Raw genomic sequence first — 16,087 nt, forward strand, 5'->3', positions numbered from 1 at the left:
AGCGCGTGAGCGTCTTTCTATCTGGACCTCGCAGCGTCCTCTTGTTCTTGACAACGACGCTTCCCAAAAGAAAAGTGTCACTTCCTGAGCTGGCCAAGGTCAGAGAGGTAAAGCTGGCCGAGGGACCAGGTCAAGGGGACTGTCTGTGGCCAGAAAACACATAGGCCTGCTGCAGAAATGACCGGGTCAGATCAGTGTGACCCTCTTTATTCCGATATGTACAGAGGAAAGAGCAGAACAAATGTCAACGACGTCAGCCCGCTCAGATTAGCTGGCCGTTATCAGTCCCACAGGGTCGGGCTGGCGGACGGCAGCAGGTTCTGGAGCTCCTCCCGGGTTTTTAAAAGGCTCGCCTGGAGTGTTGCCATCTGGGCTGACAGTTCGATCACTGATGAGGCAGAAACAAGCGAGAGGTGAGAGAGGGCCCAACAAGCAGCTGCCCACCTCTGGGAGAGGAATCACCTTGTTTAAAAGAGCTCTGAGCCTGTTTCAGGGTTGGAGGCACCAAAATCCCAAACCACTTGAGTGGATCCCGCCCAGGACTCAAGTCCCTTTTCCTGTGTAGGAGCTTGGTGTCCTTCAGGTGGCCCTCATCCCCGGGCTCTGCCGGCCCCGAGCTCTGCTGCGTTGGCTTGCCTCTCCTCCGAACACCTAGCACCACGAGACAGAGCCTGAGTGTCTGCAAAAGTCCAAAAACCCTCTCAACTGACCCTCTTTTGGGCCGACATCCTCCACCTCTGCAGCTCCGGCCTTAGACAAGGGTCTGTCTGTGACAAACTCGGTGCTTCCATCCTCTGACGTCCTGTGACGACACAGATGACAGGACACTCCTCATCAACAAGCATTCATCCATCATCCATCGATATAATGTGTTGGCGTATACAGTGTGGTACAGCCTTGTGTTTTACGTATACATTGACTCTACGCACATCCTGACTGTCTAATATGTATGTTTCCTGTCGTGTCGTGACACCTCAAATTCCCCCACTGTGGGACACATAAGGAATCTCATGAATTGTATTGTTGTATTGTTGACATTTGACACCATGCTGAAGTCCAATCTGTCCACATGAACTCACACAGGATCAGACTTTTAGCTATGAGGGCGTCATGAAAATCCAGCCGACGCTCATCATTTGGCCGCCATCTCACGCTGGTGTATGGCGACATCTGGCGGCCAAAGAGAATGGGGCGTCCATTTCTCCATGTTTTGCAGCCGCCCTCCTCGCTTCAAGGCAGCACAGGGAGTAGTCCGGTGAGGAGCACTATTTCTGGTTCATTTTTATGCCATTCAGTTCTAGATTTAAAAAAAACTTTTGATATTCCACAAGCACCGAGCTTTACCTGAGCTGGACCCGGACCTGCGGCTCCATCTCACTGGCGAACTGGAGAGCGGAGACCCGTTTGTTTCCCATGGAGTAGCGGGCCTTGGACATGGAGAACCATCCCTGCGATCCACAGGGAGAGATCACATGTGCATGACAAGCCAGCGCCCCGTCACCAGCCCACTAACCCGAACCCGAACCCCAGCGGGCGAGCGAGCGAGGTGTACCTCTTCTGTCAGCGCGTTTAAAGCCGCTCGAGTCTCCTCCAGGCTCTCCAACTGCTCCATGAAGAGCAGCAGCTTCTGGTCCACCAACAGAGACGCGCCTGCCGGGCGCGAAGGCTCCATGACTTCAGTGTGTCGGTCCCGGGCCGTTCCTATCCGCAGTCCAAATCGCACACAACACTTCCGTCTACACCGCGTCACGTGACCGTCACATGATCACTACAGTCAGCCCCGGAGGGTACGTTTGCGTACACTGGATGGTTGGGGAAGGCACGGCTTTCCTCGTCTTCTGATTGGCTAAAATGACTCCCCTCCCCCCGATTGGCCATTTAATTCGACCACGAAATCTGACGAAAGTAGTAGTAACAGCGGCAGATGTTGTAGCTGTTCAGTCACTCGAGCTTGAGCGTGGCGAGGCTGGCAAAAATCAAGTTCCCATACCGGGAGTCGAACCCGGGCCGCCTGGGTGAAAACCAGGAATCCTAACCGCTAGACCATATGGGAGAGCGCGCCACCACTGCGGCGTGTGACGCTCTTGTAGAGCCACGTGTCAGGAGACCCTGCCGTCTCACTTGCACACACGTCACGGCGAGGTTTGAACGCTGGCGGCTCTGGTGTGGGACTGGACTGATGGTCACTTCAGTGAGGGGCGGGCACTGTGCGCGGGAGCTGGCTCTGATTGGGGAATTGAGCAAATGTTCCGAGACGCCGACCCAATCGGCGAGAGGGCAGATCGCGCGTGACAGCCGGGCCCGGCCCCACACGGCTCCTCATGCAGCCCGCGCGCGGGGAGCGTCCGATCAGCGGAAGCCGAGCGGCGCTCACAGGTGCGAGAGCGGAAGCGAGTCTAGTCTGGTCTGATCTGGCTCCACTCACCTTTGGGCCCGGCCACCGTGATCGCGCTGGAAGCTCCCGGGTTCTTCCTCAGTCTCAACTGCAGAATCGGGAATGGAGCGGAGCGCCGCGCCTCCTCACCCCTTCTTTCCTCGGGACCTGGTGATTCCGTCCTACGTGCCCAATGACCGCTCCATGTGGGAGATCCTGGCCTTCCTCTTCTGTGCCTCGGGGGTCTTCCTGGCGCTCACCTGGCTGATCACGGCTGGCCTGGGCTCGTGGAGGCGGCTGGCCTTGTCCTGGTTCGCGATCTGCGGCTTCATCCACGGGGTGATCGAGGGCTGGTTCTCCCTGTATCACGACGTGATTCCCGGTGACCAGAGCCTTCTGTCGCAGCTGTGTGAGTAGACCGCCGACACACGTGTGCGCTTTGCCCTCTCCACCACTCAAAGGCCGCTCTCGCGCAGGGAAGGAGTACGGCAAAGGGGACAGCCGGTATATGATGTAAGTTGCTGCGAGCGGAGCTCCCGCGCCGCGCCGCGCCTCTCTCACTGTCGCGCTCGCCCCTCTCCCCAGAGAGGACAACTTCACCATCTGCATGGAGACCGTCACCGCCTGCCTGTGGGGCCCTCTGAGCTGCTGGATCGTGTTCGCCTTCCTGACCAACCAGTCCTACAGATTCGTCCTCCAGCTCGTGGTCTCCTTGGGTAAGGTCCGCAAGCGGAGGCAGCTCGGTGAGCTCAAGCTGAAGTGCGCTCCGCTCCCAGGCCAGCTCTACGGCGCCGTGCTCTACTTCTTCACCGAGCACCGAGACGGCTACTCGCACAGCCAGCTGGGACACCCCGTCTTCTTCTGGTTCTACTTCGTCTTCATGAACTCGCTGTGGATCGTGATCCCACTGGCGCTCATCGTGGATGCGTGGCGTCAGATGTCGACTGCGCAGGCGCACGCAGACAAGCCGCTCAAATCCAAGAAGAAGTGAGAAGCAACGACGCTGTGTGACTCCAAGTTTTCCATGGCTGAAGATCTGAATAAACACGTGTGTCGCTTGAGGTTCACTTTTGCTTCGCGAGGCAATAAAGCACGAGCGCTCCGGACGCGCCACGAGAGCAACAGCGCTCAGGTAACTGTCGACGGTCACCGCCGAAACGGCTCGGCAGGGTCAGACCATGCTGGCACGAGCGCGCCAAAATCATGCACCAAGTGAAGGAAAGTGCCGACTGAAAGAATTTCATCATGAAGAGTGGAAAAAAAAGTGCTTCTTTGAAATGCAAAAAGAAGAGGGGATACATCTTTAGAATCGAATGTTGGACATCGGAAGATATGCGATCACACAACATGAGGAGAAGAACATATGGGGCTTTTTTTCAAGTTCATTGAAAAACCATCTCGAAACTTGGTTTCATTTTTTTGGATGAGGATGACTCTGAAGATAATTTTTTACGAGGAACCCAACTGATAACAATTAAAGAAGGAATAATTCACCATTTTAATGACTGATGTAGCTTCTCCAAAAGTATCATTTAATTATGCACAAAAGTAAGTTTAAGTTGTAATAATAAAACTAAATAAATGATCCGAAAGAGAGCCTCGAGAAACTGAAAAACGAAACAAAAGAGAAGAAACTTGTTTGAATTATACTTTGTAAAACACTTTTGGTTGATATGTGTGTGCTGAGAGGGGAAAAAGAACAGTGCATCTAATTCTTTTTATTACATGTTTATATATATATATATATAAAAGAGATCTGAAAGCCCCTGGTTTGATCCCAGGTTTCGGCTTGTTTCCCCCTCTGCCTCCTTCCTCGTTTCCCTTTTCCTCAGGACACTTGACTCACGTACACATGCACATTTACTTTCAAATGCCACTAGCTTGTTCGCAGTGGTCATGATGAGGACAAAGTTGAGGCTCAGAGCTCCCACACTGCTTCTACTGTTGGCAACATGTGTGCTTCTGATCATGGCCCTGGTTGAGCCCAAAGTGGTCAAAGTTATCCCCAAGAACCTCAGCTTCAGTCTTCACGACCACAGGACCTCTCCTTCCCCAGCCACTTCACCCGTCTCCAGGACTACGCAGCTGCCCAAAGAACACATGGATCCAACCAAGCAACCAACCCATCCAGAGCAGGTCTAAGCAAACATCTTGCTGAGTCTCAGTCCAAGCTCCCGGTCCAGCCGCTTCTCTTGGCCAGCGACATCCTTCAGGGCCTTGATGGCCGCAGCAGAGTCCGGCTGGAGTCGGAGAACCTCCTTAAAGGCGTGGCGAGCCTCCTGCAGCTGCTCCAGCAGCTGGCACGCACACCCCAGTCGGTACCAGGCCTTGGTGGCGCCCGGTTCCAGCACAGTGGCTTTGACAGCACTGAGGCGGGCCCGCTCAGGCTGGCCCAGCTTCAGCTGGCACAGAGACAGGTTGGAGTGCAGCCCCGACTTGATGGTGCAGAACTCTTTGCCAGACAAGGCCTGCTCTGCTGTCACCTCCTGGACCTGGTCCTGGACCTGGTCCTGGACCCGGTCCTGCAGTGTGATGAGGAGCCGAAGGGCCCGGCTGTAGCTGTCGGCGGCACCCCAGACGTCCCCACTCCGGAACCGCTCACTGCCACGCTGTTTGTGAGACTTGAGCCACTCGAGCTTCTCGCCCGTTGACAGCTCCCAGGTCTCTTTGCCCGGGGTGAAGGTCTCCAGTTCCACTGCGACTCTGAGAGTCTTGTTTTCCTTGAGATGCTCCGGGTCTGTGACAAGCGATTTTTGCAGAGGAGACAAAAGAACCTGTGGAGCAAGACACCACAGAGCCATTCAGGTCTTCCATCTTGACACCCTCCTTTCCACTGTCCCACCTGACAAATGTCTCCGGCTCGCATAGCCTCCAGACAAGACTCGGTGACGTCACAGTGACCTTCCCCCAGCCTCAGGCACGTCCAGACTCCTACAGGGACCTGCAGCATGGAGTCCAGACGCCGGGGGCACTCTGCACCGGTGAGAGGCCCATGGTCGGCCGCCCCTGTCTTGGAGCAGAGCTGGTCTTCTTCCTGGCCACAGAGCTGCACACGGACGCGACACAAGGAACCGAGCTGGGGACAGCGAGAGGAAGACGGAGCTGGAAGACGCAGCAGACATGAGGCTGGCGCTCAACACAACAGGGAAAACCTGGAGGCTCTCTACCTGCGGCTCCGCAGCGTCTCTGCGTCAGCTGAACCCCGCAGAGGCCGAGGGGGCTCACCGACACCCAGGACCTGCCTCGGACCTCGGGGTGAATGACCTCCATCACTACAACCACGTGACACCAAAACCCCAGAGAGAAAATCAGCCTCGCCAGACGAGGGCGACACCTGGCGTTACTCGAGTCGGGTGAGGTGGGCAGACACCACCGGTTCAATCCAAACCTCACTGAGGACAGGACGGTTTGGGTCTCCTGCCACAGACCCGTCCGAGTCCGGACACAGCGACTCTGCAGTACAGACGTGGCGTCTCAAGTGTCGACTGACACCCGGCGAGAACTGCCAACAGACAATGGAGGAAATCAACGAACCGTGCGTGTGACTCGGATCCGTAACTCAGAACCGCGCGGCCAGCTCTGAAAACAGTCGCAGCTTCTCTTCTTCTGTCGACAGCGCTCGACTTCCTTCTCATTTGCTGGGCGACAGGACGCTGCTGCCCCCGTGTGGTGGAAACATGAACGGCCCCGCCCCGCCTGGTACTTTCAGTTCACATGGATTTGAACGGTGAAGAAAGAAGCTCCTTGGCGTCGTATGGATCAGGCCCCGAGTCGTGAGACTTAAGGCATTTAACTTTGTATCCACATGATCCAGCTGTTGACCCTGTGACCCGAGACAACACCTCCAGTGCTGCCGATGCTCTGCTCTGATCCGAGTCAGATTAGATTAGATAGCCAGCAGCGGGGGAATGCCACGCGTCCCTGGGACTGCCACAGTGAAGACATCCCAGACACACACCAGGCAACAAAGCAACAGTATCCAGAAGGCACAAAGCTCCACCACATTGCATACTCAAGCATGAACAATGAAAGTTCACGATCTCACAGAGCAAAAACCCCACTCGGTTCTGATGTCTCACTCTCTGGATGCCATGGGCTGAGAAGCCTCCGTCAGTCCTCACAGAGGACCACTCTGGCCCAGGCCGGCAGGTCAGCGTCTGAAGTCAAATGAACACAACAAAGGACAGAGGACAGGCAGGGTTGTTGTGTGCGTGTGTGTGTGTGTGTGTGTGTGTTGCTTGAAACACTCTCAGGCTGCAGGCCGAGGGTTCAGTTCCTTCATCTGTCATCGCTCTCGACACGGTCTGGGAATTATTGCTCCTGAGAACGAGAGCGCAGGAATGATGGAGAGCCCGGCGAGAGCGCTAATTCAAAGTGTCTGCGCTGGCGGTGGGTGAGACGTGGACCTGGTCCCAGCTGGCTCTGACATCAAAGACCTGACCGGACCTTCTCGGCTGCACCTGCGGCCGGTTAAAGCCTCCAGCTGTCATCGCGCCGGGTGTGGAGCCCACCCGAGGCTCAGAGCCGACACACACGTTGTGTGGCCAGAGCGCCGCCGTGGCGTCAGGTCAGACTCGCAACACCGAGAGGACTGGACTCCAACATGGCGTCCTTTGGTCACGGACAAGACAGAAACATGGAAATTGACCTCCACAGGAAAGAAAATGAAAAAAATCAAGCATCAGCAAGATGCATCAATGAAAAGTGATGTCACTTCCTCACATGCGGCACCAAAACAAGGGATCAGCATTTTGACCTTCGCTGACCTTCAGTGAATAGGAAGTGACTCAGCAGAAGAGATGATTTCACCTGCACCAGGTCCACTGCCATCTGGAGTCCATGAAGGGCCTGTGTGGGCGGCCAAGCGCTCGGGCCCCCCGGGCAGTGGGCCTCCTGGACCTGTCAAAGAGGAGCGGAGATTTATCTGAAGAACCTTTGGACATCCAGGCCATAACCATCTTCAAACATGTCAAGTCAGAGCCACCACTTGGGAGCCAAACTTACCTGAAGTGGGTTCTGCAGAAGGTCAAGATGATGCTGTCTTCTGGCTGGGCTCCACCGTCCCAGGCGCGAGCGACACTCCTCTCGGCAGCATCCTCGCCGTGCTCTGAGTTCGGCTCGGTGGTTGGATTTCTGCACAGAAAGCTGTCAGCGCCACTAAATTTACCCAGCCATAAATCACCACGGTTCTGCTGCCCTGGCCCAGATCCACATGGCTTCACACGCTGAGGCTCCGCTCGGATCAAGTGAGGATTCAAAACCATTGCTGCTCCAGAACTTTGATCACAGAAGAGCTCATGGCTTGTTGACAGAAAAGTGCTGAGTCGTCACCCTGCTCTCAGAACAAGCAGTCCAATGTGTTCTTCATCGGGCAGCCAGGATCCTCTGTCCTCCATCGGGGACAGTGGGACAGGAGAGCTGACCACTGGCAGCAACAGATCAGGCCTCGCTGCTGTAAAGCTCCCCTCGCTCCGAGGTCTGCAGTCCTTTTCTGATGCGGGTCGGACACCTAAACTGGTCCAGTCTGCCAGAGGAGCGGAATGTTGGTGCGCTCATCTCAGGACTGTTGGCCTGCAGTGTAATCCTCGACTGGGGCCGATGACTGGAGCCAGTCCAGCTCTGCTTTCTGACCTTGACTTGGTGAACTCGTAGGTGTCGCCTGTCTTCAGACCAGCTGGTCCGTATCGCCGCGGCAGGTTGGCTGGGACTACATGAGACATGATGTTAAGATAAAGTCAGCATGCTTCAGCCGGATGAATCCCAAGACATTCCTGAGCCAGAGTGATGACCCCCGAGGCTCTGGTTCTTACGGGAGTTGAGCCTTTCGATTTCACTGAAACCTGTGGGCTAATCTGCAGTCGCTGTGTGTGAGTGACAGCAGCTCTGAGCAGAAACACAATGGTCTGTGAGCAGATTAAACCCTTGCTGTGGAACAAATGGCAGCGTCAGTTTGCACAGTCTCGGTTCTGAGCAGGATTTGTTGTGTTTACTTGTTTGTTTGTATTTCCAGGTCAGCAGACACGGGAGACGTCTGGGTCCAAGAGGCTCAGGGTGTGTGTGTGTGTGTGGCAAAACACCTGCTTGTTGGCTGGGGAAAGGGTTATGGCCATGAGAGGTGCCCACGAAGCACAAGAACGTAGACTCTGTGTGTGTGTCAGAACTGAGACAAATGTACATGGTGACCTTTGCGCTGTGGCTGAGAATTGCAAAACACTTTTTTTTACAAAGTTTTACAACAACATTTCAAACAAATTATTGAGAAAACGTTTTTTTTCTCGAGTTGCTAAGTGTATTTCCAAGCGTGTTCGTTTGTTCTCAGAGTTACTCAAGTTGTTTTGCGCATCTCAGCCACCGTAGCTTCGGCCAGGACCTGCCCAGGACCTGCCCTGGACCTGCCCTGGCCGTCACTCAGGACGAAGTGAGGCTCCGCGCTGAGTCTCAACCCAATGCCCCAGGCTCAATCCAAACATGGTCTCCAGATCCTGGTCTTAAAGGTCACACAAGGCACAGGGTTGAACCCTGGCAGTTTTGAAACTGAACCTTGACCAACAAAAGAGTCTTAAAATACAACCTGAGCTCCAGAGAAGTGAAGGCCAGATCACCCCTGGGCAGGAGTCGAACCAGGGACCTTCGAACAGTGGAAGCAGACGCGCAGTAGAAAGCACTCTGTGCAAGGATCTTCACTGGTCAAACTCGCTCACCTCCATCTGCCCAATGAGAGGAGCCCCTCGTGGTCGTCCCCCTCCTCCCTCGCTCCATCTCTGTCAATCTGCTCTGATAAAGCAGGCCATCGGAACCAGCACGCTGAGCGCGGAACACACCGAGGGAGGGAGGGAGGTCAGCGCCACTTGTTGCCGACGCTGAGGTGACCCGGAGCCGCATTGACACCTCGGACATGGATCCGCCAGCTGAAGCCCCGGAGCCGCTGCGTCTCAGCCCGCAGTGACCGAGACTCTCCGCGACGACAGACAGCAAACAAAGACACGCCAAGACCAAGATGCCGGCGGAGCCCCGGTGGTCGCAGCGCTGCGGCTCGCCGGTGGTCGGAGCGCCGAGCCGGCTGCACTCGTGCCAGAGCCCCGGTCCCAGCTCCAGGAGCTACTGCGCATGTCTCCTGCTGCTGCTGCTGCTCGTGACCCCCAGAGTGGACTCGTCCTGGTGGTGAGTGGTTGTGATTTGAACTGTCGAAACCACCGAGGGTCGACAGACCGCAGCGGTTCAGGTTCGTCACCGGCGCCCCTGTGCGCAGCGTGCGCGCGCGCCTCCGTTTGAGAGTCAGAAGTTCAGGTCATTATCATCAGGTTTGAGTTCGGAGTCCTGGTTCAGGTGAGCCACGTGTTTGGGACGGTGAGGTGGAAGGGTTAGGGCCGTGAGAGGTCCCCACAAGGACGCGCGACAAACCTGTGCTTGTGTGTGGGCCAGAGTGCAGGTCGCGAGAGGGTTCGAGCGGAGCGGCCCAAGATTTACTGTCTCATAAAAGAACCAGGAGAGTGAGAAGAGAAGCTGGTTCTGGTTCTTCTCTTTGATGAGCACTCTGAGCTGTGGTCTCTCTCTGGGCTTAATGGGCTGAGCTGCTCTCTCCATCCTTCTGCCAAAAGACTCTTAACCTCCAGCACACAGCTACACGACCCCTGACCTCTACGCTGACACCCAAACCACGATGGCGCACTCAGTTCTCCGTCACACATGAGAGACCACAGCGGAGCTGGCCTCAGTTCGGTCCGACCACTGCTCCATGCATTGGGCTTAGAAACCCGGGTTGCTGAGATGTGGGTGACGTGTTTTCAGGTACATCGGTGCGCTGGGCGCTCGGGTCATCTGCAACAACATCCCGGCTCTGGTCAACAAGCAGCGGCAGCTCTGCCAGCGCCACCCCGACATCATGCAGGCCATCGGGGAGGGAACCAAGGACTGGATCCGGGAGTGTCAGCACCAGTTCCGCCACCATCGCTGGAACTGCACCACGCTGGAGCGAGACCACACCGTCTTCGGGCGGGTTCTACTGAGAAGTGAGTGTGACCACCTGCAGGTCGACCGGGTTCTGTTTTTCCGTCACACTTGTTGTTTACAACACTATTGGACCATGGGGTGTCTGATGCTGTTGATAGGAGAAAAACAAAGTCCCAAACTATTTTGGCTTGTTTTTTGGCACAAAGCCCGCTCCCCAGTGCCGGATCACACAGCGCCAAGTCGCTTGGCGGGGAGCAAAAGTGGTAATAAAGTGGCTAGCTAGCCTCTCTATATACATTATATATTTATATACTGTGAATTGATTTGACTCGGATGTTGATTTGTGTCAGGAGCCGAATGGGTTGGGGGCAGAGTTATGGGCTGCGGCGGGGCTTTGGACAGCCATTTCAAAATCCTAGCCAAAAACCTGAAAAGAGGCCCAACAAAGGTCCACAGTGGGAGAAGCAACAGGAAGGGAAGTCGGCGTGTTTCTGCCGAGGAGCACTGAAACACGTGTTGGTCATGTGACTGTGGAGCTCAGCTGTCGTCACTGACCACGTACGTGTGCACGTGTGTGGAGATAGTTTCTGACTGACAAACAGTGCAGCCATGATGGATGAGTCGGACTCCCTCTCCTCCCCCGCAGCCCCCAGCGCTTGCCTCCTTACCCTCAGATTCCAGGAGCTGCTGTAGAACTTGCAGGTTCAGTATCTGGCTGGAGGTGGAGGGAGAGGGGTCAGTGAGCCTGGGAGCTGAGATTGAGCTGTCAGAGAGCTGAGAGACAGAGAGGCCTGGAGGTCCATAAACCGACGGCCGTCATCGTCCGGGGGTCCACTTTGGATTTCTGGCGTGGTCCGTGTGAGTTGTGAGTCTCATAACTCAGGCTGCGGAGGACGATCTGGTCCACCTTGGCTTTTCGACCTGTCGCAGGTCCTGACCGCCGACTCTGACCGGCTCATGTCTCTGGCTCAGGCAGCCGTGAAGCGGCCTTCGTCTATGCCATCTCATCGGCCGGGGTGGTGTATGCACTGACGCGCGCCTGCAGCCAGGGGGAGCTGAAGACGTGCAACTGCGACCCACACAGGCGCGGCCGCTCCAGCGATGGGCGAGGAGACTTCGACTGGGGGGGCTGCAGCGACAACATCAACTACGGAATCAAGTTTGCCAAAGCTTTCATCGACGCCAAAGAGCGGACGGTGAGAGACGCGCGAGCGCTCATGAACCTGCACAACAACCGCTGCGGCCGAACGGTGAGTGCCGCTGCTCCTCCTTCCTGTCGCGTTCTCGGTGTCTCTCCTCTCATGGGTCGGTCCATATTGTTGGTGTGGACAACGTCTCGTGTACACTTTCATTCCATCAAGTTTGAGAAGACGGACACACGTCCCTCAGTCACAAACACACCTCCTCTCCATGAAGTGCACTGGCGCAGTGGTGTCTTCATTCCCATGATCCTGTTTTGGCCTTGGGAATGGTCCAACTGCTCTCCAGCGATGAACGTGGTTCTCTGCAGCTCTCACCTCCCTCACTCCCTCTGCTCAGGCTGTGAGGCGCTTCATGAAGCTGGAGTGTAAGTGTCACGGCGTCAGCGGCTCTTGCACACTGAGGACGTGCTGGATGGCCATGTCGGACTTCAGGAAGACCGGAGACTTCCTGAGGAGGAAGTACAACGGTGCCATTGAGGTGACGATGAACCAAGATGGCACCGGCTTTGCGGTCGCCAACAAAGCCTTTCGGAAGGCCACCAAGAATGACCTGGTCTACTTTGAGAACTCACCAGACTATTGCCTGCAGGACCGGTCAGCAGGTGAGACGCCTCCTCTCTCTCTCACGTGATGTTCATCTGGTGGGCTCCACTGCCCAAGGCTCCGGGGCTAAAGTCTGGCCGCGGTGCAGAGGGGCCACTGTCTGTCAGGCTCCATACAGACACTCACACCAAAGCTGGCGGCTGCTTGGGAGCCCCAGCGTCACTGTGGTCTCTCTACCAACAGCACATAGTTGTGAGTGTGTTGTTATAGCTTGAGCTTGTGGAACCAAAACACCAGCGGTCACCTCGCTGGGATGCACACACAGCAGAAAACACAGCAGTAGGGCTTCGTCCCATCTCTCCGCCAACACTGAGCTCAGTGTGGCCTGTCCCACTGCTCCTCACTGGCCGTTCACCACTTGATCACATGACCCCTTCAAACCCAGGGAGCTCCGGAGCTGACTTGAAACCAAGTGGGAAGATGAAGTGTGGAGAGATGTCCAGGAGACCACAGGACTTGACAATGTTGGACAGGATTTCTCCTGAACAAACAACAGTGGGCCAGCAACCAGGCTAACGTTAGCATCCTCACACCTCTGACACATCTGTCACCGCAACATAGGCTCATTTCTTCTCTGACGTCAGTCACCACTTGGTAATCACAGGACGCTTCATACTGGAGGGAGCTTCACAGTGGAGGGAGCTTCACAGTGGAGGGAGCTTCACAGTGGAGGGAGCTTCACAGTGGAGGGAGCTTCACAGTGGAGGGAGCTTCACAGTGGAGGGAGCTTCACAGTGGAGGGAGCTTCACAGTGGAGGGAGCTTCACAGTGGAGGGTGCTTCACAGTGGAGGGAGCTTCACAGTGGAGGGAGCTTCACAGTGGAGGGAGCTTCACAGTGGAGCTTCATAGTGGAGGGAGCTTCATAGTGGAGGGAGCTTCACGGTGGGGAGGAGTGGGACGCAGCCCAGGTGCCCCCTCATGGTGCCCACCCAGATGCCTGCTTTCTCTCAGACAACTCTTCTGCTGTCCGCAGGATCTTTGGGCACAGCGGGCCGGGTCTGCAACAAGACCTCTCGTGGGACAGATGGCTGCGAGGTCATGTGCTGCGGGCGGGGCTACGACACCACCCGCATCATGCAGATCACCAAGTGCGAGTGCAAGTTCAAGTGGTGCTGTGAGGTGGAGTGCAAGGACTGTGAGGAGGCTGTGGACGTTCACACCTGCAAGGCGCCCAAGCGTGCCGAGTGGCTGGAGCTGACCTGAGCCGGACCCGAGGCCCGCTCCCGCCCCCAGCCGTTCAACCTTCTTTTGCCCTCTTTTCCTGCACGGCCGCTGCATGGCTTCTCGGCGGGATGGACCCAGCCTCCAGGAGTCACCCAGGCCCACTCTGCTGCTTCCTTGCTGCTGGTGTGGCACTGAAGGGCCGGCCGGCCGACTGGATCCCCTCTGCTGTTTGGTTTCAAACTCCTCTGTGGATGAGGCTGCACTACTCGGAGGAGAGAACTACTGCCGTAATGACCACTGACTCCAGGTTCCGGGTGTGACCCTGAAGACTGCTGAAGTCCGTGACGTGTCTTTCTGTCGAGTATTTTGCCTAAACAGATGTGAACATTAAATATCTGCTGCATTGGACCACGGAGGGTGTTCATTTGTGACTGAACGGGACTGACTCTCAGGGGACGTTGGAGGACAATGACTGAGATCCGCTCAGTGGAGACCAGCATGTGCCCCGTCCACCTGCCACTGGCCTTGATGGAATTCCTGTGGCTCCCAGACTGAGGAGTGTAATTACCAGGGGCTGTTGATAGCTGCGGACTGGTGAGGTTTCCACCACAGAGGGTCCAGTGTGGCCCACTGGACTTTTAATCAAACGCTCCTTGGTCCGTTTATCAAAGCGAATACCTTCTTGCTTCCACCCCCCACGCCCCGACCGAGTCCACTGGGGCTCCTGAGCCGGTGCGACACCACCTCCTGACCACACTGGGGGTCGTGTGATGGTCCTGGCTCAGCTCATGTGTGGCACCACTGCAGCTCTGCACAACCCAGACTTGATACCACAGAAATTCCGTGGCAAACCAGCGGAGGAAGGTGCCAGAACAGCCCCCCCTGCAGGACAGACAGGGGACTGAGGATGAAGTTTCACTCGATATGTAGGTTTGAGAGAAGAGGAAGCAGAGGACGGGGTGAGATGGAGGACCTGCTGTGGCCACCCCCTCAGTCAGTGAGGGTCCCAGGTCATGCCGAGTCGCAGCCTCATCTGACCTGTGAAACACGCTGCAGGAGTTTTTAATAGCCAGAAGACGTTGTGGTGAACCATGCGCTCCATCTGCCACGGTTCTGGTGCCAACAGCCCAGTCCATCACTGCCAAGCACATTCCAAGAGCTAGAGCAGCGACAGTCGTCTCAGCTGCTGGAGCCCAGACGCTTTCTGTCGTCTTGTACTGCATCGCCACACGCGCGACTCACTCCAGGTGGTGAGAAGTGGGACCTGCATCATCTAACCCCAACAAGGACACTGGCTCTCCTGAGTTTTCAGAGTCAGAGTCACAAGATTTATGTCGTCCATCAACACGTCTGCTTTACATTCTCGGTGTCTAACACCGGGGGAAATAATGGTGCCCGAGTCCGTCCGTCATGTCAGCAGCGCGCTGGCTGCCAGACCAGGCTCCAGAATAGAAGAGGGCCAGTCTTATGTGACACACGCGCGCACATTCTCACAAACACTGAGGCGAGTGGAGACCGCACTGACTCATGCTGGGACGCCGTGTGAGGAAACTCACCTTCCACATCCAGACACTTCAGGTCCCTTTGGCGGCTTTAGCTCCGTCTCCACCACCATGTGGTAACCTCCACTGGCCTGCTCCACCGATCTGTTGCCGACTGAGACCTCACAGCGATGGATGATGCTGAAGATGGCAGAGCAACAGAACCTGGACTTAAGCACTGGAACACCTGTACCTGCATGTTGCCTGTCGTGGTTGCCATGACGACCTGCAGCATCATGCCTTCATGTGTGAGTCAGTGAACTCTGTGATCTGCCGGGGGGTGGGAGGGACCTCCACAGACACACTTTGTCAGGTGCTAACTACGCTGACCGGCACAAATGTTCAGAGTTCCAGACATTCCAGACAATCTGGGGGCGTCGACGCACACACAAGCCGGGGTGTGTGTGTGTGTGTGTGGGAGAGGGGAGGGCGAACGTGTGAAGGCTCACAGGAGCAGATAGCAGTGAATGATGGTGAGCTTCATTTTCAACACTTTCCCTCGCACTCCAGAGCGTGAACTCAAGTGGGTCGTTCACAGGTTGACAACCTGAAGAACGTTACGTCCCAAAGACCTGGTTGCTCTTCATCTCGCTGGTTCTCCCCTGACTCTCGCTGCTACTTGGAGGACCACTTGTATCCCCGGTCGTTTGCCAAGTCCAAGGAATCACATGACCAGACGCTGTCAAGCAAATGGCCTTCTGTCAGGGGAACCTGCGTAGATCACCGAGACAAGTCTTCAGTAGCAATTCAAGACGGAACAGAATTCAGACCAGTCAAGATGGTCTTTTCACTCGCGAGGGTCTGAGGCGCTGCAGCAGACCAGGGCCTCCAGCAGACGTCGTGGAACTGACCGTGAGCACTCACCCTCCTCGATCTTTTATTGAAGCGAGAGATGAGGTGTGGCAACCAATCATAACCTGCGGTCATTCAGCCTTGTTTCCAGTTGTTCTCTTCAGCGGTGCACACTGACATTGTGTCAATGTTTGATTCACTCTTTTGCACCTTCATGTAGGAGCGTTGCTTTGAAAGATGAGGGGAAGTGAGCGGCCGCTTGACAGTGGACCGGCCGCCCTCCACATGTGTGAGTGGCAGAGACGGAGTGGGTGCGAGACAGAGACCACACCGCTCAGATAAAGACACACATTCATCACTCATTCCAAACAAACAGATTAGCAGGCCTCGCTGATGTCAGAGAGGATTTGTGTGTTTACACGCGCCAAGCGTTGAACCGCCGACCCTTGGTTTTAAGGTG

The 16,087-nt window shown here is 55.9% G+C and overlaps 4 protein-coding genes and 1 non-coding gene across 5 annotated transcripts; 2 read left to right on the plus strand and 3 right to left on the minus strand.

Moving 5' to 3' along the window:
- Nucleotides 1–191: 191 nt before the first annotated feature.
- ccdc115 (coiled-coil domain containing 115) lies at nt 192–2,089 on the minus strand. Its single transcript, XM_053848558.1, has 5 exons — nt 1,553–2,089; nt 1,345–1,448; nt 711–802; nt 463–651; nt 192–388 (listed from the first exon to the last, which is right to left on the minus strand). The coding sequence occupies exons 1-5, from the start codon at nt 1,670–1,672 to the stop codon at nt 282–284; spliced, it is 612 nt and encodes a 203-aa protein (XP_053704533.1). The 5' UTR covers nt 1,673–2,089; the 3' UTR covers nt 192–281.
- Nucleotides 1,982–2,053, minus strand: trnae-uuc (transfer RNA glutamic acid (anticodon UUC)). Its single transcript has one exon. It is a non-coding gene; the product is annotated as a tRNA-Glu (tRNA).
- ebp (EBP cholestenol delta-isomerase) lies at nt 2,085–4,073 on the plus strand. Its single transcript, XM_053848557.1, has 4 exons — nt 2,085–2,783; nt 2,851–2,887; nt 2,960–3,090; nt 3,151–4,073. Exons 1-4 carry the CDS (start codon nt 2,498–2,500, stop codon nt 3,363–3,365), a joined length of 669 nt encoding a protein of 222 aa, XP_053704532.1. The 5' UTR covers nt 2,085–2,497; the 3' UTR covers nt 3,366–4,073.
- Nucleotides 3,648–14,941, minus strand: fkbpl (FKBP prolyl isomerase like). The gene is made up of 6 exons (XM_053848555.1): nt 14,851–14,941; nt 7,379–7,507; nt 7,184–7,273; nt 5,542–6,985; nt 5,217–5,476; nt 3,648–5,148 (listed from the first exon to the last, which is right to left on the minus strand). Exons 4-6 carry the CDS (start codon nt 5,642–5,644, stop codon nt 4,513–4,515), a joined length of 999 nt encoding a protein of 332 aa, XP_053704530.1. The 5' UTR covers nt 5,645–6,985; nt 7,184–7,273; nt 7,379–7,507; nt 14,851–14,941; the 3' UTR covers nt 3,648–4,512.
- Nucleotides 10,179–13,650, plus strand: LOC128749206 (protein Wnt-2b). Its single transcript, XM_053848564.1, has 4 exons — nt 10,179–10,383; nt 11,297–11,574; nt 11,864–12,128; nt 13,104–13,650. Exons 1-4 carry the CDS (start codon nt 10,257–10,259, stop codon nt 13,331–13,333), a joined length of 900 nt encoding a protein of 299 aa, XP_053704539.1. The 5' UTR covers nt 10,179–10,256; the 3' UTR covers nt 13,334–13,650.
- Nucleotides 14,942–16,087: the final 1,146 nt, after the last annotated feature.

This window comes from Synchiropus splendidus, chromosome 18 (assembly GCF_027744825.2).
Source record: "Synchiropus splendidus isolate RoL2022-P1 chromosome 18, RoL_Sspl_1.0, whole genome shotgun sequence".
NCBI classification, from domain to species: Eukaryota; Metazoa; Chordata; class Actinopteri; order Syngnathiformes; family Callionymidae; genus Synchiropus; species Synchiropus splendidus.

Excerpts from the sequence above, each read along its gene's own strand:
- ccdc115 (XM_053848558.1), bottom strand. The coding sequence starts at position 1,672 with ATGGAGCCTTCGCGCCCGGCAGGCGCGTCTCTGTTGGTGGACCAGAAG. Across the intron at positions 803-1,344 it reads CAGGTCCGGGTCCAGCTCAG|GACGTCAGAGGATGGAAGCA; the intron begins GTAAAGCTCGGT and ends GTGTCGTCACAG. Across the intron at positions 652-710 it reads GGATGTCGGCCCAAAAGAGG|GTGTTCGGAGGAGAGGCAAG; the intron begins GTCAGTTGAGAG and ends TCGTGGTGCTAG.
- ebp (XM_053848557.1), top strand. The coding sequence starts at position 2,498 with ATGGAGCGGAGCGCCGCGCCTCCTCACCCCTTCTTTCCTCGGGACCTG. Across the intron at positions 2,888-2,959 it reads GGGGACAGCCGGTATATGAT|AGAGGACAACTTCACCATCT; the intron begins GTAAGTTGCTGC and ends CCCTCTCCCCAG. Across the intron at positions 3,091-3,150 it reads CCAGCTCGTGGTCTCCTTGG|GCCAGCTCTACGGCGCCGTG; the intron begins GTAAGGTCCGCA and ends CTCCGCTCCCAG.
- fkbpl (XM_053848555.1), bottom strand. The coding sequence starts at position 5,644 with ATGGAGGTCATTCACCCCGAGGTCCGAGGCAGGTCCTGGGTGTCGGTG. Across the intron at positions 5,477-5,541 it reads GAGACGCTGCGGAGCCGCAG|CTCCGTCTTCCTCTCGCTGT; the intron begins GTAGAGAGCCTC and ends TGCGTCTTCCAG. Across the intron at positions 5,149-5,216 it reads GAGCCGGAGACATTTGTCAG|GTTCTTTTGTCTCCTCTGCA; the intron begins GTGGGACAGTGG and ends CTTGCTCCACAG.
- LOC128749206 (XM_053848564.1), top strand. The coding sequence starts at position 10,257 with ATGCAGGCCATCGGGGAGGGAACCAAGGACTGGATCCGGGAGTGTCAG. Across the intron at positions 10,384-11,296 it reads CGGGCGGGTTCTACTGAGAA|GCAGCCGTGAAGCGGCCTTC; the intron begins GTGAGTGTGACC and ends TCTCTGGCTCAG. Across the intron at positions 11,575-11,863 it reads ACAACCGCTGCGGCCGAACG|GCTGTGAGGCGCTTCATGAA; the intron begins GTGAGTGCCGCT and ends CCCTCTGCTCAG.